The sequence below is a fragment of the Sphaerodactylus townsendi genome, linkage group LG02 (genome assembly GCF_021028975.2).
Source record: "Sphaerodactylus townsendi isolate TG3544 linkage group LG02, MPM_Stown_v2.3, whole genome shotgun sequence".
In the NCBI taxonomy this organism is placed as follows: Eukaryota; Metazoa; Chordata; class Lepidosauria; order Squamata; family Sphaerodactylidae; genus Sphaerodactylus; species Sphaerodactylus townsendi.
Genome location: NC_059426.1, coordinates 152151401 through 152177657, shown reverse-complemented (window position 1 = coordinate 152177657; position 26257 = coordinate 152151401). Strand labels below are relative to the sequence as shown.

At 42.5% G+C, this 26257-nt stretch overlaps 1 protein-coding gene and 1 long non-coding RNA gene across 2 annotated transcripts in view; one reads left to right on the top strand and one right to left on the bottom strand.

Annotated features, from left to right (window-relative positions):
• The first annotated feature begins 1676 nt into the window (after nt 1–1676).
• LOC125425711 lies at nt 1677–13017 on the top strand. Its single transcript, XR_007243435.1, has 3 exons — nt 1677–1745; nt 9730–9815; nt 11992–13017. It is a non-coding gene; the product is annotated as an uncharacterized LOC125425711 (long non-coding RNA).
• The window catches only part of KCNK13 (potassium two pore domain channel subfamily K member 13), a 68258-nt gene continuing 52275 nt past the window's right edge, over nt 10275–26257 (bottom strand). The window contains exon 2 of the mRNA XM_048483262.1: nt 10275–11738. Coding sequence (XP_048339219.1) covers nt 10846–11738 — 893 coding nt within the window. The 3' untranslated portion in view covers nt 10275–10845. The remainder of the gene's footprint in view (nt 11739–26257) is intronic.

The window sequence follows — 26257 nt, the reverse complement described above, 5'->3', positions numbered from 1 at the left end:
AGTGTTCTAGTTTGGGAACCAAATTAGACAAAAATTTCCATGTGGGTGCAAGCCAATGACTGCACCATCAGATGAAGCCTTGGTTATGTGAATGGACCATTACAGTGATTAGCAGATAAAAACTTCTGTGAACACAATACTCTGAGGGAAACCATTCCTATTTTCAGTTACCTGACGGATTGGTTTCTGGCTGTCATTTTTGTGGCCAGGTAATAACTACGTGATAAAAGATCCATGAGATTGGTCCAGCCAGTGTGGTGGCAGGCCTTTCACTGTTGTAGTAGCAGCATGGGATGAACGTAGAGAAAAACAGCTGCCTCACCACTGCAGTAACATCTAATGGCACATCATAATGTTTATTTATTTATTTATTTATTTATTAATTCGGCTTTTATACCGCCCGATCCCCGAAGGGCTCCGAAGGAAATGGGAATAATAATGTTGAGAGTTGAAACAAAATGCCCAAATGCATGAACCTTCCTTCAGTTAAATTCCAACGATAATAATTGAGCCATCAGAAAATGCGTACTGCATAGCAGCTATCTTGATCACAAAGTTTGTATTTTTAAAAAATGCAGTGTTCTTTTTTTCTTCTGGAAATTAAAATGAATAACTTCAAGCAAACCTCAGCTTGCATCTTTCTCCTTGAAATGAATTTTCAAATGCAGCATTAACTGATTGCCTCAGAGTGATCCCATTTAGTCTAATTTGCAAGTTCCCAAGTATTTCATTTATGTTACGAAATCACGAGATGTAGCTTTCCTTGGTGTGCCTAATCTCCGACACGCATGTCCATTAATAGAAGTGTTAAATACCGTTAAAATGTTGAAAGAGAACTGTAAACATTGCTTGTGCTATTTTAGTGTATCTTAATGAAATTAGTCAGGATGCAACATTCTAGCCAGAATGAGAACATCCCCCTGGTGCTCTTTGAGGTCCTTCTAAATATCTTATTCAGAAACCCAGTTATAAATGCATCCTTCTAGGCATGTATGGTAAAATCCCATTTGCTCATTTCAGTTTTCATCATGGTTTCTTGCTATGCATGTCTGAAGACACTGTCAGAAATTGTTGTTCTGTGCTCTTTATTAATATTAAAAGTTAAGTTTCCGGGAGTAAGAAACTGGTTTTTCTTTATTGCCAACAATAGCATAATAGTGGGTTGGATCAGTCCACTGAAGATATTTCTTTTTGTACTGGTGACCCTTAGACGTTTTACTAAATTATTTAGTAAGAAAGATGTTGCCTACAATACATAACATATAGGAATAAGTCTTCACACCCTAGCAATAACAATAACACTCATCAATGTGAACAATAACACTCATGAATGTGACTAAAGTAGCTGAAATGTTGATAGGATGTAATTCTGAGCTCCTAGTTGGTACTTACAGGGAAAGCTGGATTCCTGCAATTGTTGTTAGTAAATGGAAGCTCATTGACAATTTACCACTGCTCTAACTTATGACTAGTAGGGTTGTCACTTACTCAGAAATGGCAGATCTCCAACTGTTGTTTCCTCTCCCCTTGCCCTCACTCAATGGAATAGCAAGTGGAAAACAAAAGGGGAGAGAAACAGCATGCGAGACTCACTTTCTTTTTCAGAACAGGAAGTGGCATTACAACACAATGAATTCAAAACTCTCTCTGGTAAAATATTTTTTTTTCATTCCTAGAGTGTCATGACAGGAACTTCCAAGAATTCTCTGCCACTTCAATGCTCCCAGGGACTGGCAACCCTACAGGTAATTCTGAGAGATCTCCCAGTATTACAACTGATCTCCAGACTACAGAGATCAGTTTCCCTGGAGAAAATGGCAGTGTTGGAGGGTGGTCTATGGTTTATACCCAACAAAAGTATTTCTCCTCCTCAAACCCCGCTCTCCTCAGACACTGCCTCCAAATGCCCAGGAATTTCCTGAAACTGGAATTAGCAACCTTAAGGCCTAATGAAATTTGCTAGACTTTAAAAACTGCCTCCTTTCAAAAGTTCAATGAAAACAAAATATTTTCATTACTTCTTATCCTTCTCCTTTTGAAAATGATGTTTTGAAATTCAATTAGCAGCTTCCCTGCTGTATCCCACACTCTTATAATAAAAACCATTTGACTGTTATAAAACCCTAGACAAAGAAAGTGATTCTTCAAACTGAGCTTTTGAAATGGACATAAAACACAGCAATTTAAGGTAGGGGAGGCATGAATTTTGACTGTTTTTTACTGGTACAAAAAGTCATGTTGGAGAACATGATCCACCCCCCCTCCCCCCATGCTAGCTGAAGCAACAAGAACAAGATAACAGAATAAATACAGTCTAATTGTAAAAGTTTCTCAACAGGCTCATGTTCTTAATCCCTATCCTTTTCCAAAGGGCAGCTTTTTATTATTTTTTTTGCAGGAAAGAACTGCACATCATGTAAAATTCAAATCTAATGGGGAAAAACAGTCTGTTATACTAAGGTTACCCAGTTAATTCCTATGGTGATGAGGAAATCACAAGAATTCCTTATTCCAGTGTGGACAAAGTTTGTGTCAAATTCTTAATGAACTCGAATTCTAATCCGTGCTGGATTCTTCCTTTAAGGATTTTAAATTAGCAATAGAATGTTATAAATCTTGGATTGTTCTCTCATTGCTTTTTGAAGATTGCCATTTCTATGTCAGATTTCTATCAATTTATGCTTGATAGAACATGATGGTATGTATCCCATTGGAAGATGAGCAAGTAGATGAGCCAGAGATGGTAGAACTGACATAGTTAGGTTTTCTAATAGTGTTGTTAAAGAATAAATTACAATAATTCCCCAGTGAGGTGCCTGTTGGTGACAAAGGATCCACTAATAGGTGTCTCAAACCATCTCATTAACAAGACTAAGAGGCAGTCCTGGCTTTCCTCCATTTCACTGAAGCCAAAACTGCTTAAGAAGAACCCAGGAGGCATCACCCTTGTGTTTGCACTGTGGACCTATTCATAAACAGCAGTGGCGTAGGAGGTTAAGAGCTCGTGTATCTAATCTAGAGGAACCGGATTTGATTCCCAGCTCTGCCGCCTGAGCTGCGGAGGCTTATCTGGGGAATTCAGATTAGCCTGTACACTCCCACACACGCCAGCTGGGTGACCTTGGGATAGTCACAGTTCTTCTGAGCTCTCTCAGCCCCACCCACCCCACAGGGTGTTTGTTGTGAGGGGGGAAGGGTAAGGAGATTGTAAGCCCCTTTGAGTTTCCTGCAGGAGAGAAAGGGGGATATAAATCCAAACTCCTCCTCCTCCTCCTCCTCCTCCTCCTCTTCTTCTTCTTCTTCTCCTTTTTCATTATTGTAGGACAAAACTTGAGATGCCTTAACTTTTTGTGGAATGTTGCAGTGCTTTGAGATGGAACCAGTGGTGGGATCCAAAAATTTTAATAACAGGTTCTGATGGTGGTGGGATTCAAACAGTGCCGCCGCCGCACACACGCACCTCCAGTCCCTATTGGGCAGGGAGGTTGCTTTAGTAACCCCTTCTCGGCACTCAGAAAAAATTAGTAACCACTTCTAGAGAAGTGGTCAGAACTGGTTGGATCCCACCTCTGGATGGAACATAGCCTTCATGGCAATCACTTTATTGGACTCACCCACTAAATGTCAGCCATTTTGTTTTGGTGCCCATTACCTCCTCTCACATTTCAAATGTGCTCACTGGTGCAACAAGATTGGGCAACCCTTATTTTGGGACTCTGGCCCTTTCCACACAGCAAATGTATAGCAGGTTCCAGTCGAGATAAATTAATCCCTTTCTTGTTCGCATGCATCCATGCAGGCAGTGATTGGAGCCCAGAAAAACAATGTGGGTTGCTGTCGTGCCTTCACACGGAGGTGTGTCTACTTTTTAAAATTTACCTCCCACCGATGTGTATTTTTAAAATTATTATTTATTAAATGTAATAGACCACCCTACCCCTGAAGGGCTCAGGACAGTGCACAATAAAACCAACAACAAACAATATAGCTACGCAGGTATGCACAAGTGAACCCCCACAGCCACGCTGAAGTCTCACAGTACCACGATATGACCATTTGCATCTGCATGGATATGCTGGGAAATTTTTAAAAGGAAAGCGCAACTGAATGAAGTGCCTCCTACCCAGCCATTCGCTTGCAAGTGGCTGCGACCCGGGATTTTTCAAAAGACTTGTGGATGGCCAATTCTCAAAAAACCCAGTTTGGGGAAAATAACACGGGGCAGACTCGCTTTAGAGGTGGGATCCATGCGAAGTCCCACCCCCCAAACAGGTTTTTTTTAATCGTCCTTAACCCGTGTTTATTGACCCGTGCGGAAGGGCCCACAGTTGGCAATCTAATTTCTTGTAGGATCTTGTCTCTGGGCTAGTGTCTTTGTTTGGTGGGCCAGTGTTAATGGTAAGAGAGTGTTTAGGTTAGGGGGCAAAAAGAAATTATGCCACTCAAGACCCGTGTGAGAGAAATCAGGATGGGCTTTTGCTCATGGATGAAACACGGCATTGGTTCAAAAAGGAAATGGCAGGAGGCAACCAATAATATTCTGCTGGTAACTTGTTGAGGCTTGCCTTGTAGTAGGCTATTCTTGGGAACCCCTCTGGCTCTGTTGCTCAGTTTCTCCACTTCACTGGGTGGATACTGTAATTCCAAAGGATGTCTGTTGTAAATTCTTCAAGCGTGAGTCCCAGTCCAAGAAAGCATAGCCATTGCATTGTATCTGCAGTGGGTTCTAGTGCTCACAAGATTCAATTGGAATATATATATATTTAATTAAGATACCACCTATTTATGTAATTTATGCTCAATTAACTGTCATGTAAACATTATCTAACTCAATTGCTTTTCATAGGAGTAAATGGAGCCAGATTGCAGCTCTGATTATTTGCCCTCCCCACGGCTCTCACCCCTTTCAGTCAACACTGAGGTTTTACTGTAGAATCTCTCTTCCAGCTATTATTAATCCACCCACTTTCCTGTTTCATTGTTTCTCTTACCATGATGCAGTTCTCATTTAAGTTTTCATCTGTTCATTATGAGCACTTGGGTCATTTCATTTAGTAAAATTAGGACTGTCCATCTTTCCTAATCAAAACCTTGCCATTATAATCACCACAGGCTGTGAAACAGGTGGAGAACATTAAAGTTACATGAATGATGAAAAGGAAATTGCAATGCATTTTACATCCAGGCTACTTGTGCAGGCCTCTTGAAATATCCTTGTTGAAACCTCTCTTGCATTGAATTCATTTGTTAACCATTTATTGTACAGGCTCAGTTGGTTTTGGCTGGACCACCTGCAAATTGGTTTCTACAGGAAAGAACTAACAAATGTAGACAGCATCCATACAGAAGTTTCTCTCTGCCTCAGTTTTTGAACTGCAGTGTTATGGCTTTATTGGGAACATCCACGCAGAGGCACATGGCCTGTAGGGACACTCGTGTCCTTGGGTACACACCTTTTGGTCACGTGACAAAACAGTGTGTGCCCCCAGCCACATGCTACTGAGCCCAGCCCCCTGCAAGGAGGGTGGGGATCGGTGGCAGGCAGCCGTGGCGCCCGCCTGGACCACCCGCAGCCACTGAGCCCCACCCTCCTGGCCTCCATGCAGGCTGGCTTTTGCCCTCCCCAGACACTGGGGACGGCAGGAGCCTGCCTGCAAAGAGGCAGGGCTCAGTCTGAGCCTTGCCCCTGAGTGCGGGGCAACGCCTGGAGGAGGTGTTGCCCCCGGGTGCCATTTCCCCTTGATACACTTCTGATCCATGTGATGTTATCTCGTAATCATCCTCTTTCCAGGCTATCCCCATCTTCAGCACCTTCTTTCTCAAACCTGGTTTGGTACAATCTTTTTCGAAAGTATGGATTCGGAGCATATAAGCAACTGCATTGACAGGAAAATGTGCCTTGCTTATGGTCCTGGATATCTATTCTCCCACAGCATGGAAAGTTTTAATTTTTTTAAAGGAAATAGCGATGGTGCAATAAATGTGACTATGATCTACTTTAATGAAAAGTGCTGTCAAGTCACTGCTGACTTATGGCGACCCTTAGGGTTTTTAAACCAAAGGACATTTGGAAATGGGCCGAGAGAGTTCTGAGAGAACTGTGACTGGCCCAAAGTCACTCAGCGGGTTTCATGTGCAGGAGTGGGGAATCAAAATCAATTCTCCAGATCAAGAGTCCATTGTTGTTAACCATTATATCATGCTGGCTGAACTACTACAATTAGCTTCCCTGAATTCTCAATTTTCATGTTTTGAAAAAAAAAAGTAGTTTCCAGTCCTTTTCACTGTCGTTGAAAGGGCTAGCAACTTTTTTTTAAAAAAAAATGAAAGTTGGGAATTCAAAGGAATGTATAGATGGTGATCAAGGATTGTTATAATACTCTTGAGATAAAGCGCAGTAGTTTCCCCACCCCTTGCAAAAAAAACCCAAACCCTCAGACAGTCCTCCGGTGAGTTGGTGGTAGGGAAAATGCAGGTATAATGGTGATTGCTGGAAGAAAGTGTGCCCCAGACTCCTGTGCAGATAACTTAAATGCCAATGTAGATGCATCCATATAGACAAAATGAAATCACCCACACGCTCTTCACACATAGGGTTTCTATTCTTTAAATTATATTCTTCCTTTTCCTCTATGCACCTTTTGTACTTGGGAAGTGGAAACAGGGAATGATACACAAAATGATGCCTCACCAGAGGCTTATAAACATTACTAAAATTCATCTACTAGATATGTCTCACATAATACCTCAATCTTGCATTTGCCTGTCATGGGTCAAGATCTATTCCTTCATGAACTGTTTTTAGGTATTGACTCCAGAAACTGGTAACAAAATCTTTTATTGTTTACTTCCAAAGACATGACCTTTCATTTTACAAGGCTGAATTTCATTTCATTTTTATTACCTCAATTCAAGAGGTCACCCAATTAATCCTGCATAATTTCTTTATCCTTACTGGATTTACACTGGCTTCTAATTTGGGAGTCATATTCGAATTCTAGCAACACACTCCCACGCATGGTTAATAATGGAAATATACTGGAAAACAACCCCCAATCCCTGAGGAACCACTGGCTCTATAATTTGAGATTTCCCCCATTCATAGTACAATTAAAAAGAAGCTCTTTGAGTTATCTGGATCCCACGTTAATTTCTCCTGCACCTTTCTCTGTTAAATACTCGTATATCATAAATGATAAATCTAACTTTGATATGCATTTGATCAGATTCATTGTTGTTTTATTGGGATTTCTTTGGACTATGTTTCAGAGAGCAGCCTTTCCTCAGCAATTGGTCTATTGAAATGGATGATATATAAATATAGTTCCAGTTTTCAAAATGGTACCTTTGTAGGCATTGCAGTTTTAAAGCTGGGGTGCCAGATTTAGATTTGGATTTATAATTGGGTGTCTGATAGCAGAACTTTACTAAAGAAGTGTGCTTTGTCTTGTTCTTGTGTGGAAACAGTGGTTTTGTTCATGCGCTAAGAATTGGTGTAGTCCGGGGGCAAAGAGATTGAGCTGTGACCTAGAACATCCTCAGTCCAAATCTCACTTCTGCCATGACTTCACTTGATGGCTTCAGGCAAGCTTCTGTCTCTCAGCTTTACCCCTAAGAAGAGGTCATAGCTCAGTGATGCATGTTTAGAATGCAGAAGTTTGCAGGTTCAATCCCCGGCATCTCCACTTTGTTTGGGATTCTGGTGAGCTGCTGTTAGTCTAGTGCAGGAGTCTGCAACCTGCGGCTCTACAGATGTTCATGGACTACAATTCCCATCAGCCCCTGCCATCATGGTCAACTGGCCATTCTGGCAGGGGCTGATGGGAACTGTAGTCCATGAACATCTGAAGAGCCGCAGGTTGCAGACCCCTGGTCTAGTGGTTTAACACCATGTAAGGTGGGGTCATGAATCCATGTGCGAACCCCAAGAAGATGTCACTGCATACAGATCTGCTGAAATGTCTTCCCCACATGCAACACAATGAAGATATCTGATGTGTGCAGAAAGTCAAAGGATCCGAGAGCATGACAGAGCAAGTGCCAGAATGGAAGTTTTCCAAAACCACAGAGGGCTTGGAAAACAGCTTGTGGTTTGGGTGGGAAAAATAAAGCATTTCAATATGATCACACTGTGAGGGAAGCTGGCTAAGAAACATTGCAGCAAAAAGAAACGCTGCAAGGCGTTTTCTGCATAAGTCACATAGAATGTTTTCAAAATGTTTTCAATCCCCCCACCTTTACCATGTTTGTCTGCACTCATCTCCTCCAAAATGCCTGGTAGCCACAGTGAAGGTTTTTAAATTTTGCTTCTTCAATGAAATGATGCTTCATCAATTCATTTAGAAATGCTTCAGCAAAAAGAATAATTGTAAAAGGGTTTTCAGAAACAATGGAGAAAGAGCTGCTTTGAAATGTTTTTGGAACCAAAGGGCGGAGTGTGTGTGTCAATGTGGAACTTCACAGAGGAAATGTAATATTTTTTTTTGTGTGGAAAAGGCCTAAAAGTGTTTTCAGGTACAAAGAAAAAATTGTTTTGGAAACATTTCTCAAACTAAAAGGGGCAGGGGAAAACAATGCAGAATTGTATGGAGGAAACATTTTATTTCCAGCCTGAAATGTCATAAATGGCATATGCAGAAAAGGCCATAACCAGTTTCAATTTTTTGTGCCACAGCCAGGTTTCTCCTTTATCTGCATGTACTGTTGGCTTGTTCCTTTAAAATCAACCTGTAAATAAATAAATCTTAGTTGGCTTCAAATCTCCTTATGCACACCAAAACTTACCTCACAGCAGTGAACCCAAAGCCTATATAACTACCTGAAGAACACCTGGAAACTGAGGGGAAGGTTTATAGTTCAAAACAAATCTAGATCCCAAAAATTGAGGAGGTTTTGTGCATCCCTTTGGTAGGAAAAAAAAAGGCTTGTCACTTATGAACTTAGATCCAAATGGCAATTGGGCACCTCCATCCAGACGGGATGGTAGTGAACACTCACAGGGGAGTGGAGGAGGGTCATGCCGACGCATTTACCCCCCTCCGCCATGTAAGGGACAACCCTGTCAGCACAGAAAGAAAACAGGCCAGTGGCTGGCCACCCCTCAGCTCCACAGCAGGTGAACCTGGAAGTCTGGGCTGCTGCAGAGGTACGCTGGTGTCCATATCAGATGCTGGTATGTTTGTGTGTGTGGGAGCGGGGGGGAAGGCCGGGGTGTTCTCGAGATGGAGCCAAAATTAACTGCAGTTGCACCATGGCCCCAGCCCTTGGACCTTTTGGGTGGTGTAAATGTTAGGCCCTATGGAGAGCTTTCTATCAGCAGGGTGTTTTTTTCCCTCCTTCTCTGTGCCCCTGAAAAGCTGTTTGGAGGCGGTGCGGCACCACCTTCATTGTGCTGCTTCTGGCTATTGCAGCATAGACTGAGGGTCTGGATTGAACTGTTAAGTTCTGCCCACCAACGTGAATAACTATCCTCTGCTGGTTTGTGTGGCTGCCTCCTGTGCTTTCCAGCCCAGAGTACTGTTTTCTATGCAGTTGAAATGCTACATTAAATTTTCACCTTGGGAAACATATAATTTTAAGATACGGCATTTGAAAAACAAGGCTTAGAGAAAGTTGTTTCTCACTTATATAAATAAACGGTAATTAGTTGCTTGTTCTTTTGCACCCAAGATACAACGGTTTAATTTTATGTTTTGATATGTTTTGATAATTATGATTTTTTTTCAAAAGGGACATAAAAGAGACAAGGAAATATAAACTGAATGCAATATGAATCCCCACAGAGGATCTGATCTTGTTTCGACACGTTGAAAACAGTAGGTAACACTACTTCCTGCAAAGGAGCATCCTGAATTTGATCAAGGAGAGCTAGCCTGCTCCACAAAACCTATTAATGTTAGTAAGTCTGTAGGCAGGGGCATATGGTGGGAAAATGGTGCCTGGAGACAGCTGTTCTCTGGGTGCCCCCCTGCTATACCGTGCTTATAAAAGCAAAGCAGTCGAGGATGGAGCCTTTCAGTTGCTTCTGCTCTCCCCAGAGGTGAGAGCAGAAGGAACTGCCAGCTGGGAGCAGGGAGCGAGGCTTGGGGGGGGGGGCAGTGTCCTCGGGCTTCCTTAGCCATGCCCACGTCAATGACAACATGGGCGGGGCGGAGGGTGCCTGAAGACAAGACAGCAGGACTTCCTGCTGCCTTGCTATCTTCCTGGTCACGTGGGGGGCAGTTTTGTGCCCCCCATGTGACCAGATTAGTGGCGTCTGGGAGCAGAGGGTACCCCCATCCCTAGGCAGATATGCCACTGTCTGTAGGGCAATCTGAGGCTGGTGTGATAAGGAACTCAAAGGATAAGGTTGGGTAAGCAGCCAATTGAATGAAGGAGTTAAGTCTCAATGGCAGCGACTGTTGCAGGGAAGGGTCAGATCCTGGTATTTGTATAAGGAGGCAAATTCTTTCCTATTGATGGCAATTGTATCCTTTATACTAGATCTGATTAGCAACTACAAGCATGTCTATCATCTTACTAGTTTGTCAGTATAGTGAAATTAGCTTTAGCTTCTCATGGTTTTTCCCAGGTCAGTGGCTTTCTCCACATTCAGATCTGAACTTAAATGCAGAAGCTTGTCAGTGTAGTTACGTGACATGACACCACAAGAAACTTTTTTTCTCACAGGCTGCAAGACGAGTGCAGATAGGCGGTTTAGTGCAAAAAGCAATAATCCATATTGATTGGCAATACTAAGTGAGCTACCTCTTCTAATAAGTGTCCTGCTGTGTTAGTCATGACTCTGTAATAACTTCTGATCACCTCTTATCCTTTTCTTGCTGATGTCATTCCAAGTATTGCTGTTTACCTATCTGTGCTCGTTTCTGCCAGCCTGTTATTCATAATCCCCAAAGCACCAACACCACCAGCAAATCCATTTGGCTTAGAAACAGAAGTCATTTGTCTTGGACAGCCATTGGCAGTGTCAGACAACTGTTTCTGCATGATGGCTAATGACACTTTGTTGGAAGTCAAGAGGTCTTTCATGGAGATCATCTCGCCAGACATTCTACGTCCATCTGTGTCGCTCTCAATGACACCGTCTGACTCAATGGACACATTGCGCTGGTTCGGAACAGTCCCTGGCACAACAACGTTCCTTTGCGACCTGAAGAGTTTTCTTTGGCATCTCTGGCAGAACTTGCATTCCAGTTTCTTTAGTATCCAGTTGATTGACTGTTTGATGACAATAGAGATCACATTGAACAGGGAATAGATGCAGCATACCCCCATGAGTATGAAGATGAAATTGCCAAATCTGTAAAGGCCCTGGCTGTCATACTGGGCATTCTGGCTACTGACCAGATCACCAAAACCAATAGTGCTGAAGGCCACAAAGCAAAAATAAAGGGAATCAAAGTAACTCCACCCTTCAATGGGTGTGTACATAGCAGAGGCACAACAGGAAATGATGATGGATGCGAGGCACAAGATAAGCATGACGTAGTACACGGATGGTTTCCATCCAGCTAAGCTGTCCACTTCAGGGTTCCCAGAGGTTTGACGGGTGTCTTGGGGAAGGACTCCCTTTCTCCTTAGTTGTCTCTCATGGCAGGACTTCATGACATATGCTATGATGGTGATCAAGCGCTCCAGGAACAGGTTGAAGAACAAAATGGTCCCTGCACAGCCTACAAGGCCATAAAATATCAGGAAAAGCTTGCCTGCAATGGTAGCCGGTGTGGTCATACCAAAACCTGGAAGACAAAATTTGAGGAAAAAGACATGTAAAAAAATCATTAATGCTGTAGTATGCTTCAAGACACAGAAAACGTAGAAAACTGGTGTAGTGTATAATTCAAGACGATGTTTATTAAAATCTCAGATCCCCAGGGAACTTAGAAATGTTCTTGGGCTCAAACTTACACCTGCAATATTGTGATAATAACTTACTTTATAACACAGTAAACTGTAGATTTTTCATGACCCCACCCCCATTGTGTTTTTCAGGAACAAGTTGTGGTGGAAGGTGGCAAAACCATCATATTTGAAGAGACAAGATATCTTGAAAATGGCCCTGTCTGAGAGACAGTCTAAAAATAGTTTACTTGAGATTGGAACAGAGAACTCCAAGGACCCTGAACGCATTGGTTATGGCATAATCAACCATAGGGAAGAGTCTATTATTAAGTAATTTTCCAGCCCAACTCAATGTTTTAAACATTAAAGTTCTACACAACTCACAGTTCCATTCGGGGCGGGGTGGGGGATGAAAGGGCTTGATGGAGTGGCTTGGCCTTGCACTGGAGCGTTTGTCCTCCCCAGGGCAATTAACCTGGTGGAGAAAGTGCTGGTGGCGACCCGCCTCTCAGACACACCTCTACACAACCCAGAAGTCTGATGCCAGCATGGGGGGGGGGCGTTCCTAGGAGTGGAGCTGACATTACTCCTATCCAGGATTTAGGGCTGAGAGCATGAAGCCCCAGTCCAGTGATGGCAAACCTATGGCACTCCAGATGTTCATGGACTACAATCGCCACCACTGCCTAAGTCCTATGGAGGGCTTTCCAGTGGTGGTGGTTTCATTTTTTTGCTTCCCACGCTGCTGGAAAGCCCTCTTGAAAATGGCAGGGTGGCACTGCATCCCACAACCAAGGGCTTTGGATGGGGCTACTTATTACCTCAGGGAACACTGTTGCTGATGTGAATGTACTATTCTGGTTCATTTGCTATGCTGATTCACTGACCTAAAAGGTCTCAGTTGCTCCTGCGGTGCTTCATGCATTTTTCTAAAAAATCAAATCCTCTCAAATCTCATCTTCACAGTATATGCCATTCTTGTTTTAACCTCAAATAAAAGAAATTTTCTCTGGAAGAGTAATTCTGTATAAAGACCTGAATTTGGAGGAGAGAAGTTAGGGTTCTGACCAGAAGTTAGGGAGCTACCAGGGAGCAGGGGCAGGTGCGCATTGCACCGGGCGAGCGCCCCGGGGGGGAGGGGGTCACCTCCCGCCCCACAGTTACCTTAGTTCAGCCTGAAAGTGGAGACTGGAAAAGCGGCCTGTTCACTTGAGGCTGAAAATGGCCTGGCTGATGGTTCACTTGAGGCTGAAAATGGCCCCAAGGTCTTCTGGGAAGTATAGTTCCCACCAGGCCATTTTCAACCTCAAGTGAACAGGCCACTCTTTCCAGCCTGCACTTTCAGGCTGAACTAAGGTAAGGGGGGAGGGGTGCAGGGCGCCGTGGGGGGCTGCAGGGGGGGGGAATGCAGAATGCGCACCAGGGGCGGTATGGCCCAGCTATGCCTATGGTTCTGACTTAAGGGAAAGGATCTGATGTTGTAATGGACCACTCAATTAAAATGTCAATAAAAATAAGGCAGCAGTGAAAAAGTCAAAATTCATGTTTGGGATGATTTGGAAAGGAATTGAAAATAAAACAACCAATATCATCATGCTTTTGTACCAGTCATTGATGTGGCTTCATTTTGAATGCAGTGTACAACTGTAGCTTGCTGCAGTTCAAAAAATCATATTGCGATTTGGGAAAAGTGCAAAAGAGGGCAACCAAAATGATTAACACTTTCTCTGGACTAGATGGATTTCTGGTCTGATTCAGCTAGGCTTTTCTGATTTTCTTACTTTAAAACTAGTCACTGTGCTTGCTGGAAAGCAACAATAAGTACAATAAGGGGCTTTTCACAAAGAGGTTTTCCTACGATTTGAGTGCTCGCTTGCTGTGGTTTTTTTTTCTGAGGTCCCTCTAATCCCCTTTTCCATTTGCTGTCTTTTTGCATTTTTCTTTCTGTTTTTCCAGGCTTTTGAAAACCAACTTTGATCTGATGTGAGAAACCATGAAGAAGTCACAAAAGGACAACAGATGGATGTGTAATATTGTAATTTTTATGCATCTTACAGATCCTTATTATTGTGACAATCCTAAACAGAGTTATACCCCTCTAGGACAAATAACTTCAGTGGACTCGGAAGAAACTCGTAACTTTGCTTATGTTTGTATTTGTGGGCATATCAAGTGGAAACTTACAGATGATCATTGGATTAGGACCTATATTTTACTGTACTTTAAAACTACACTTTAAAACTACAAATGAAATCTAAATGTCAGTTTAGGATATAAAGACAGCTTGAATCATCACGGGCTGCAGTTGCTGCTCGGGGTGGGTAGGTGGAGCTGAGCTGGCTGCTACTGCCCACGTAAGGGCGGAAGCAGAGCCCTGGCCATCTTAGGTCACGGGAAGAGGGAGGGCTGGCCCAAGCCTTTAAAGGATCAAGCCCTCCTTTGTGCCGGCCATGTGCTTTGGCCAGCCGACAATTTGCTCGCCCACCTCTCCCTATCTTTACAAGTTTTGTTAATGCATGTTATCTTGTCATAGCCATTGGCGGTTGGCACATGGGTAGTGATTTGGAAGGGCCAAGGGAAAGGAGCTAGGAAGCTATCTCTCCCCCGCACCACCACACACACAGACACTTTTGAGTGGCTGACAGCAGCAAGGGGCATCTGTCCTGCCGAACAGGGCAAAGGGGGAACACTTCTTGCCAGGAGCACCCACCCAGCAGAGCCCCTCAGTGGAGCAAAGCTCCAGTATGGGGCATCTGCCCGCGGGAGCTTCGCCATGATGCAGACGCGATCAGATCAAGACCCATGCTAGGCCTCACACTTCCGTTTTTTTAAAAATAAAATGGCTATGCCCAATTGATTTATCCCAGCAGAAGTGTTGTGTGGGTTTTGGGAGAGAGTTCCCACCCTCGGACGGCAATTGCTTCCAGTTAGCTCAGTTTGTATGTTAGTAAGAAGACACGTACACCCTAATCTGGTTGGCCCAGGTTAGCCCAATCTTAACAGATCTTGGAAGCTAAGCAGGGTTAGCCCTGGTTAATCGTTGGATGGGAGACCTCCAAGAAAGTCCAGTGTTGTTACACAGAAGTAGGCAGTGGCAAAACACATCTGCTCATCTCTACCTTTGTAAACCTCTACAGTCATGATAAGTTGGCTGCAACTTGACAGCACTTTCCACTACTAAAAAGACATATATTGCAAGGTAGCTCTCCAGTGTTCTCTCATGACAAGAAACCAGATCTCACACCTTCCCCACCCTAATTTCTACCACTCCCCGAAAATGGGGATCTGACCTTCCTTTCAAAGCAATAAACCATCACCAAATCATCTCATATCAAAACATATTAATGTAACTATTTTAATTCATTCTAATAGCCTCTTGTAAAGGACACTGACAAAGTTTGCATCACAATGATGTAAGTGCTCGTTCATCCTTTTGTTTAGGTAAAGAAAACCACACTGACATTTACATAATGAGCTATTTTTTAAAAAAAGATTCTGAGCTTCAAAGGCATCTGTTGTACTTTGTTGTAAGCATCTGTTGTACTTTGGACAGGGCACAGAGACATTTGACAACTGCCTAATTAGCTGCTCAATGAAGCAAAAAACCCCAAACAAACAAAAGTCTTCCAGCAGTGGACAAAACCCTCTTGCCTATTTATTTCTACTCTTTGTCAGCCCACAGATAAATTAGAAGCATGGAAATAAAAGGAAATCAAGTCAACTGGCAGTCTGGAGAGGCTGCAAAGATCTTACTCTCTAAAGGTAAAAAATAAAAAGGGGAAGTCATCCTTCTTTTTCATGCACACATAATAGCTACTGTTAAGCTGTGCTCTTTTTCTTCCCGAGAAAATGACTTCATTTGAATTACAGTCTTAAGAACATCAGATGATTTACACTAGTGGTCCGTTAAGTCCACTATCCTGTTTCACAGTTGCTAACCAGCAGCCCTGAAGCATCAACTAACAGAATGCAGAGGCCAAGGTCTCCTGAGGTTGCCTCTTAATGCAGATATTCAGAGGTTTGCTGCATTTGTGGCTGGCTCCACCTCCTGCAGTAGCCATTATGTGGCAGCCATTTTGTTATTGCGCTCACCAAGCCATGTCAGAATTCCAAGTGTGCCTGCAGGCTCAAAAAGGTTGGGAACCCCTTGATTTAGGGGCATACACACGAAGTACAACTGGGCTGTGCCCTGTCCAAAGTACAACTGGGCTGATTTTTTACTGACACCTTTTTGCATTGCAAGCAAGTGAAAAGTACTGCTTGTCGGCTGGCATTGCAGAAGAAAGTGTGCTAGTTATAAACAGTTTCATACATTCACCCTCCTGCATATGAATTATGCAGTGACAATCACCCTGTGGAGAGATTTAAAGGGGTAATTATGTGGTAGCTGCACCTTGAAAAAATAACCTTGAGTCTGAATTATTGTTTAAGGATGTCATAGGTTAGGGGTACAGAGGGAAGGCATTCAACACCTACATTTATTAATCACTTCAATATACAATATTCAAAGCAGCTAACAACAAAACTTAAACTACAATTATAACAGTCTCTCTGCTGTGCTAGTCTCCTTTTTGTATTGATTTTTTAACATGACAAAACATTCAAAACATTCACATCTACTACCTGAAGTCTGAGGTGGTAAAGTTCATTCTACCACCTCAGGGCACTGCTCCCTCATTCTCCAGCAAATGTGAACCAGTCCCAAAATTGAAATAAATCCATATCAGGAATAGTTTTCTAGCTGTGAGTTAGTATGGAAGCCCTTTTGAACACAGCTATTCATTTGACTGATCTTAGAGTCCTGCAGTTCAGCCAGACAGAGTCTGCCTGGGCCTGTCTGCTCTTCCTTTCTCATCAGTCTGCCTGTGAATATTAACACTATTACCCCATTGAGGGCTCCTGGTACACTGATAAATTAGTATACGAAATACCTCGGGAGTTATTTCATATGTTAGTTCCTTTGTACCAATTTCTAACTAATTATTGAGAAGAAAAGTATTACAGTATGAATCAGTTCTGATCCATGCACTTTAAAAAGTGTTTCTTTAATGTCACTGCTCTATGCACAGGCTAGTATTACAATGAAAACTAAAGCGGTAAGTTACTGTATGTAGCTTTCCACAGTGAGTCTACAGGGGAAAAATTATTAAGATGTTTTAATAACAGCAACAACAAGAATAATATTGAGATGTATTCATAATCAACAGAGGAAACAAAGAATCAATTAGGATTGCCCACCTATGATGGGCAAACCCCTGTTCTTGGCCCTGTCGCTGATTCTCAAGAAATTGAGGAGCAGGAGAAATTGTTAGAACATGGCCTCTATACCAGTGATGGCGAACCTTTTCGAGACAGTGTGCCCAAATTGCAACCCAAAACCCACTTAATTTATCACAAAGTGCCAACATGGCAATCTAACCTGAATACTCAGGTTTTTGTTTAGAAAAAACGGTTGGCTCTGAGGTGCACGTTACTCAGGAGTAAGCTTGGTGAAGCAACCGTGCAACGCTTCGTATGGGTGAATCATGACCCTAGGAGGGTTCACTCAGAAGCAAGCCCCATTGCCAGCAACAAGCTTACTCCCAGGTAAAGGATCACACTTTAATTCTTTCCATGAAAAACAGTGGTGTATAACAGCACTTAACAGGGTTACCTACACTGCTTCCCCAAAACTAGGTCTTAGGTTTAATGCTAATAATCTCCCTGAAATAATTACACTATTCTCACACTGGGGGCCTGGTGGGAAAAGTGGGAGGCATATGGGGGGAGAGGGAAGTGAAACTTTCGCTTTCTGAAACCCCACCACCACAAAATAGAAGTAAACCGTGGTGCACTCACATCAGGCCAGCGGGCCAGGCCAGCCTAGATGTGTGTGTGTGTGTGTGTGGGGAAGTGGTTCCCCCCCACATGACCAACTCTGTGTGCGCATGCCCACAGAGAGGGCTCTTAGTGCCACCTCTGGCACCCATGCCATAGGTTCACCATCACTACTCTATACCAATATTATAGGAATACTACCATGTCTCTTATCATCTTTTCCATAAAGATTAGAGGAAATTCCTTGAGCATCTCCTGAAGTTACCTCACAGCCTTCTGAAACTCCTCCATTCCCAGCTACAGCTCCTAAAATCTCACAGCATTTGCTGAAGCAGTGCTGACAACTCCAGAATCAATTCGGGGCGGGGGGGGGGGGATCCTGTGGTAAAAAGGCAGCTGCACAAAAAATATAATAGCAACAATATGCACCACAGTCAACACAAAAGGGGAAAAAAGGTAAGGACACAAGGGCCCTGCTGGAGTCCAGAGGTCCATCTAATCTATTTACGTGTTTCACACAGTGGCCAACAGGTTGCACTGGAGGGCCAGCAGGGTAGAGACCAAGTTACTTCCCAGTTCCAGTATTTGTTGCCCCCCCCCTCTGAATATAGTGGTTTATTTTAGTCACCACACTTAATGACCATTGATGGACCTTCCTTTTGTAAATCCATCCAATTCCCTTTAACACCATCTATGCTTATCACTGTGTCCACTGGCAGTGAATCATACAATTTAATTACTGGTTGAGTAAATCACTGTCTTCTTTATCCAAATTGAATCTATTGCCTATTAACATCAATTCCAGTATTATGGGAGACGGCGAGAAAGTATCTTCATATGTAACAGATTTGTTTAATGGAGTTCAGAATGTGCCCCATCTAACAAAACTAGCATATTGTTACAAATAGAAGAACAATTATGAGGCATGTGTCAACAACCTCGTGGGAAAAGAATTCAGGACATACTGGAATGATAAATTCCAAGGCAGATTATTTACATATTTTGACATGCTTTGTAAGGTTGACCTTTCTGATATCATTGATACATTAGTATAGTTATTATATCAGATACAACGATGCAACAAGGAAGGAAATGAACTCACAGAAGATTAAACAACAATATATCGCAAGTTTCACTTCCATGACCCTGACAACTATATTGATACTCTGTTTACTCTTCAATGTTCTACACATCACAGGATATTGAAAGCTCTGAAAATGGCACCAGTGAACAGCCCTGATGCATATTCAATGAAAACAACTTGCCTATCAATCCACCAAGGGCTTTTCTAGACCCAAGAATTACATTTATAATTCGGCAGGTCAACAAATACTAAAATTGCAGTGAATTTTGTGTCATTATTTTGTGACTAATGTCAGCTATTCAAGAATTGGCACAGAAGGGCTGTAGAAGACAGAATCAGGGGTAGACAAGTGGATTGTGTGTGTGTGTGTGTGTGTAATATGCATCCTTTTAAGATTTAACAAAACATTCTTCAGTCTATCAGCTATAAGACACCAATAAAGTCAAAGTTATTAGGAGTGTTAAAAAAATCCATCAGAAGAGAAAGAAAAGTGATGGAAACAACACATTTAATTCAAACCTTCCCTGCCACTTTACTTGACTGCTTTTAGTTTGTGGTTGTCAAGTCATAGTAATTCAGGAAATCACTTTGAATGGGATGAAGTGGCCATAGCATGAAGCATCTGTACTTGTGTGCTAAGCTGAAAAAGCCCCTGAAGCAGCTCCTACATTTGAAAACTATGTTATGAATAATATCAATAATAATTTGAGGGCTGCAGATGTTACCTGCAAATTGAGATGCAAGGAAAGTATTGAATATATTGTGGAAAGAAGACATGCACTGCCATTTCCAAGGCATGTCCCCTTTCTGAAACACACAGGTTTTACACTGCCAACAGTGGAATGTGTACTAAGCTAAAGCTCTGAATCAGTGGCTAGAACAGGGGTCTGCAACCTGCGGCTCTCCAGATGTTCATGGACTACAATTCCCATCAGCCCCTGCCAGCATGCCCCATTATCGACACTGGAATTGAAATCAAAACTGAGACTGCCGTTCCATTCTATTAAAGCTGGGCCTGTCTTACTTATAAATTCCATCCCAGGCCCTACTTACTCCCTCCCCTTTTTCTTCTTTTAATGGCCTTGATGTCTTGAATGAAGGCCATTTATCCGAAAACTGGGTTGCTTAACCTATAGTTCTGTAGTAAACTGCTGCTTAGTTCTTAGGTTTTAATGATTTTAGTATTTTATGTTGTTGATTGCTGTCTATGTAACAGCCATGTTGGAAGCCGCCTTGAGCCCTTCGGGGATAGGCGGCCTATAAGTTTAATAAAATAAATAAATAAACATCTGGAGAGCCGCAGGTTGCAGACCCCTGTTCTAGCCACTGATTCAGAGCTTTAGCTTAGTATTGGGCATGCTGGCAGGGGCTGATGGGAATTGTAGTCCATGAACATCTGGAGAGCCACAGGTTGCAGACCCCTGTTCTAGCCACTGATTCAGAACTTTAGCTTAGTATTGGGCATGCTGGCAGGGGCTGATGGGAATTGTAGTCCATGAACATCTGGAGAGCCGCAGGTTGCAGACCCCTGGGCTAGAAGATGCATGAGGGTGAACAAACCGAATCTGAATCCAGAGAAGAATGAGGGCCAAACTAGTTGTGATGGAATCCTTGCGGCCCCCATGAGGACACTTCCACTATTTTGAAGTCATTTAAAAATGCTGCAAGGGTCCAACCAGGTCCTCTGCACAGCATTTGCACTCCCTCACCCCCTTTCAGGTGCCAAAATGGCTGTGGGGGAGATGTGGCGACTTGGGCCCTCACAGCATTTCTAAATTACTTTGAAATGGCAGCGGTGTCATCATGGATGCTGACACATCTAGTGTGTACTTCAGGCAGTGCTAGTTGGGATGTTATTTACCTGATGAATTGATAGATTATGATCTATCCTACCAGGACTGTGAGTGGTTTTAAACTGTTTTAACTGCATTTTAATGTGTTTTGATAACACTGTGTTCTTTATTATCACCATTCTACTGGTGGAAACAAATCGTTCCCTGCCTTCCTCTTACCCTGGTAGCTTCCTATGTCTCCCAGAAACAGGACTGATGGGGAAAGGGGATGGCTCTTATCAATAAGAGACTCTGGTGGTTTGAGGCTGTAATACGAAGGATGAGATTACCTTTCCCCTCTCTGCAAAATGGTGGTAGGATACAATTCAATATGTTAAACAGCCTTGAATCCTGGGAAAAAGGGTTTATGGTTTTATAAAATAAAATTATATTGTGATTCCTTGTGCTTCCTAAGAGAATATCACACTCTTTACATGGTAATTCCAAAATCAAGTCTCTGGGGACAATACTGATCATACTGGGACCCTTGCACTGAATTCAGCTTCTGACATATTCAAGGATGTGAACTGGAGTTGTAATCAAGCATCTCTCCTTAACCTTGGCCAAATGATCATGGGTCTACGACAGCACAACTGTTATCTCTAGTAAGAGGAGTTTACACTTATGAGCTGTGGCTGACCCAAAGTAGCCAATAAAGAAGTATGCATGGTTGAAACGTTCCATGATTCATTTTTTTGCTGTAGATATAGGATGTTTTCTTGGGATAAGAATCCTGAGATATTAATATCTGAATCTTGGGCATGTAAGCTTCTCAACTGCGTAGGAACTTCTGATGGACCACCTAGCTAATTCCACTAATGTGTATGGAATATGAGCCTGTAGAGCGACACTTGCAGTCACCATGCATCTTCTGCAATCTCACATGCAGATTCAACTGAAAATGAATTTCTATTGGACTATATGTTTATTCCCTGCCCTTTCTCCGGGGCGCCTTCACTAGTATACGTGGGTTTCTTCCTGTGCTTTATACTCAAGACAATCTTGCAAGGCAGACTAAGGGCCCTTTCGCACATGCAGAATAATGCACTTTCAATCCTCTGCGGCTGGATTTCACTGTGCAGAATAGCAAAATCCACTTGCAAAAATTGTGAAAGTGGGGCTAGGGTGAGACTGTTACTGGCCCAATTGCCATCCTAACAGAGTCATACCCTTGATTGCAATTGACTTAGAATGGTGTAACTCTGCTCAGGAGGGCACTGTCAGTGAACTTCCTGACTGAGCAGGGATTTGAACCCAGGACTTAGCTTGACATCCTAACCACTTTATAACACTGTTTGTCAGATTCATTGCCTCAGACCAACCTGCAGAACTAGTAGGTAGCCTGCAAAATCTACAGAATCAGAAGTCCAGTTTCTTTTAGATATAATCCACAGCTTCTTCCCCTACAGTTGTACCTTCACTTTTGTCAGCTGGTAGATCCACAAACACCTTCTTTTAGTCTCAGGTAATGAAAAGGCTGACATGCAAAACTCATATGTTATGTGTTTGACACTTTAGTATTTATAGGCTTCCCGGCCCTAGTGGCTGATATAAGCTATGGACAGCAACTCTATGGCCTCTTCTGCACATGCAGAATAATGCACTTTCAATCTATTTTTAGTGCACTTTGCAGCTGGATTTTACTGTATGGAACAGCAAAACCTACTTTCAAACCATTGTGAAAGTGGATTGAAAGTGCATTATTCTGCGTGTGCAGAAAGAATCTATGAATGTTTGACTAACACTTTCCTGACAACAGTTCTAGCACACTCACAGCTTTAGGAATTGTCTGGCACTGATAGGATGGTTTTGGGGCAGAGCCATCTTCAGCTTCATTGTGCAAAATTTTAGATCCACTCTGCCTCACAGGAGATGTTGACCAGTGTACCTGTGCACTGGCTGTAACTATTATAATTATTATATTTATATACTTCTTGTCACCCAGAGTGGCTGACATCTTTTCTTCCTGCTCTATTTTATCTTTACTACCAGAGAAAAGGGGATTACTGCCCACAAGGATAACAAATATTGCAAATGATGCAATCAAGCTATTTTAAATATAACCATTTTGTATCACTATTACAATTGTGCTCAATTATACTAAATACCACTGTCCCTTTAAATCTCCAACAATGCACAATATACAATGTACAACCTTTAATGTATAATATATTGTAATCTCTATAGAGGACAGACTGCTGTGCTGCCGGAAAGAGCTGATTCACAGAGCAGATTAGAGCAGTGATGGGGGTTGTATGAATCCTTGAATGCATAAGGATCTCCCAGAAGAAACATTGTCATAAAAGAACAAGCAATCAGTGGTTCCAAGGGAGAGCATGATGAGATGCACGAAATGGGCATTTACACCTGGATAGCTCATAAACATAAGACGTAGCACTCATTAAGGATTTTGAATATATTTATTAGAAACTGCTACTTAGGATTACACTAATTTGTGGAGACTGGAATATAGTATGCATTGTAAATTGTATATATTACATTGTCCATTGTTGGAGATTTAAAGGGCCAGGGGTATTTAGGATAATATTTATTCTCACACCAACCATGTGAGGTAGGTTAGGCTGAGAGAGTGACACTGGCCCAGTATAGTCCTTCAAGCTTCCATTTCAGAGTAGGGATTTGAACTTCTAGAAGAAGAAGTTTGGATTTATACCCCACTTTTCTCTCCTGTAAGGAGGCTCAAAGCAGCTGACAAACTCCTTTCCCCTCCTCTTCCCACCACAGACACATTGTGAGGTGAGGCTGAGAGAGTTTTGAAGAATTGTGACTAGCCCAAAGTCACCCAGCAGGCTTCATGTGGAGGAGTGGAGAAACAAACCTGGTTTACCAGATTCGAGTCTGCTGCCAATGTGGAGGAGTGGGGAATAAAACCTGGTTCTCCAGATTAGAATCCACCACTCTTAACCACTACACCATACTAGCCCATTATAGTGAAACCATTGATTTTTGTTCTACTGAAGACAAACTGTAAAGTCAGGCTGCTGTGATAAAGGAAATTTTACATTAGTTTTTTGTTTTACTTGCTTGCAAACTACCATTTTTTCTAGGTGGAGACATTTTAATTTGACATAAATAAAATCCACCCAGTATGATTATAGAAATACCTTCCATAAGAGGAAAATCAACATCCCTTCAAACCAGCGGCAGAGCTGAACCAACAGATAAATTATTGCCAATACAAACATACTTTGTCCCCCTACCTTAATCAAAACTGAGCCAGTTAAAACATGAGGCAAAATGCAACACACAGCTGGAAAAACTGCAGTGCAATTATATTCACATTATCGTGTTACTGCAAAATAGCAACATCGCATGACAACAGAGACGCTTGATTTTGATCTGCACTTTGAGGAATGAAATAGAATTGGCTCCAAATTAGCGCCATCTTTTCCAGTAGATTCAAGAAAAAAAATGTTATCTATTGAATTGCTCTTCCCTGCATCAGTGGTTCCCAGCCAATGGGCCAGGGATCCTGGGGGTGGCGTGGAGTTGTTGCAAGGGGACTGCAAACACCTTTCACTTGGACAGATTCTGTGTTTCCCCCACCTCCATGGTGGCCATGCCCTCCCTCCAACTCAGTGTAAAGCCAACTTGCTGCCAGTGGGGCTTCACGCTCCAGATCAGTGTAGTCACGCCTCCCCAACTGGATCTGTCTACTACCCTGTTTCCCTGAATATAAGACATCCCCTGAAAATAAGATGTAGTAGAGGTTTTGCTGACGTGCAAAATATAAGGCATCCCCCGAAAGTAAGACGTAGCAAAGTTTTTGTTTGGAAGCACGCCCGATGAACAGAACACAGAAAAATAAGACATCCCCTGAAAATAAGACATAGCACATCTTTGGGAGCAAAAATTAATATAAGACACTGTCTTATATTCGGGGAAACACGGTACAAGCTCCCATGCAGGCAAACAGCATCAGGCCAGCTCAGCCAGAGGCTCCCAGTTGTGTACCATCTCAATCAGGTTTCTTGGCTGTTCAAGGAGAACTGTTCCTCATGATAGCCCTGGGTGGGCTATATTGGTTTCAATGCTCCCTCTCAGTTCTGGTGACAAGTAGACACACATGTGCCTTGAATGGAGGAATGGGATGCTTTAACATGCCACTATTCAACTAATGGCTTCCTTGTGGGTTGGCCAATTGTTTCTCTGGCCCCTCTCATACCTCTGCTGGCCCAGGAACTGCATCAGACAGTCATCAGGGGCAAGGAGCCTCCTAGTGATGCGGTGTGGCTCTCTCAACCACCCCAGGCAGCCATGTAAATGTGGGGGGAGGAGGAGTTGCCCCTGGATGGGAAAGGGGTGGTGGTGTCATCCCACCTTTACAAAGAACAGCTTTTCTACCCATTATTATTTCTAAAAAACCAGTTTAATGAAGGCACATTAGTGATCAGTACATTATCAACTGGAAATGACCTTCAGCTCTACACATGGGCCCAGAGATCTGACAGCATGTTCTGTAGCTGATGAGGTAGGGGCAGCAGCCAGACCCCACTCAGTCATGCCTGGAAGCAGCACAATAGAGAATTTGCTCCACTAGGAACACTTTAGTTTAGTTGGTTTACAGGCCTGGGTTGCTGTCCTCAACCATAAGCTGGTGGAACAGCTCTGTCTTGCACTTGTCTTGCACTTGAGCCCTCATTTGTATTAGGTGCTAATGCCTGTGAGCTATTTCGGGAGACAACTTATCATGGGAAAACTGAGTTAAAATCAAAATAGATAAGCACCCACCAATTGTTCGGTTAAGGGCTGACAACTCATAAGGTTTATTGTGAACAATTCCCACTCCTCTGTCCTCGAACAGCTTTGTCACTGACAACCAACACCTCAGTCTCATCTGTATTGAGCTTGAGTTAATTGGCCCCCATCCATCACCATCTCTAGGCACCTGTGTACTTTGCTTCTGTGGCTTCCACATGCCAGATTTCCCCGTATTCCCCCCCCCCCCAGTCTCCTGGCAGTGGCCAAGTCCCACTCTACAAGGACATTTTGAGTTTGTTTTTTAAATTGGCAATTGTATATTGTCATAACATTATAAGAAATTTATATATCAGGGTTTCTGAACTCCTTGCTTTCATTTTTAACAAAGTAGGCCTGTAATCTCTTTCACTGAGGAGATATGACTTTCTCCTTACCTCTCAATAACAAAAGAGGCTAAGACTTATTTAAATGCAGAACATGATACAGATATTTTTATAATGTTATAATTATATTCAATTGCTAGTTGTTGTTTTTAAAGCCCTTCTCTCCTGTTGTGGGGTGAAGAAATGCTCACTATGTTGCCTTTCAATATTTGCTCCTGAAAACTAATCACAATTGCCTCTGGCTTTCCTCAAACACTTATTGTTCATATCCTTCATGAAATGTGATAACTGAAGACAATATTGCTGCACAATATTTTTCTGGGTTTACTGGGGTCCTGCCTCCATTCCTGTGCTTTGCATTTCTCATAGATGCACATGATACATTGTCTAGCTTTCAGCTGTTACATTTAGCTGTTTTTGTCTAGCTTTTAGCTTTTACATTTTGGTAGGTATTTTTGATTGACATGCCTGGGTTTGTAATTTACTGAATTTTTAAAAATATTTTTAAACTTTAAAAAAGGAATAAAACATCTTCCACTGAAAAGTCCCTCCAAAATTAGTCTGGACTAGTCATATTT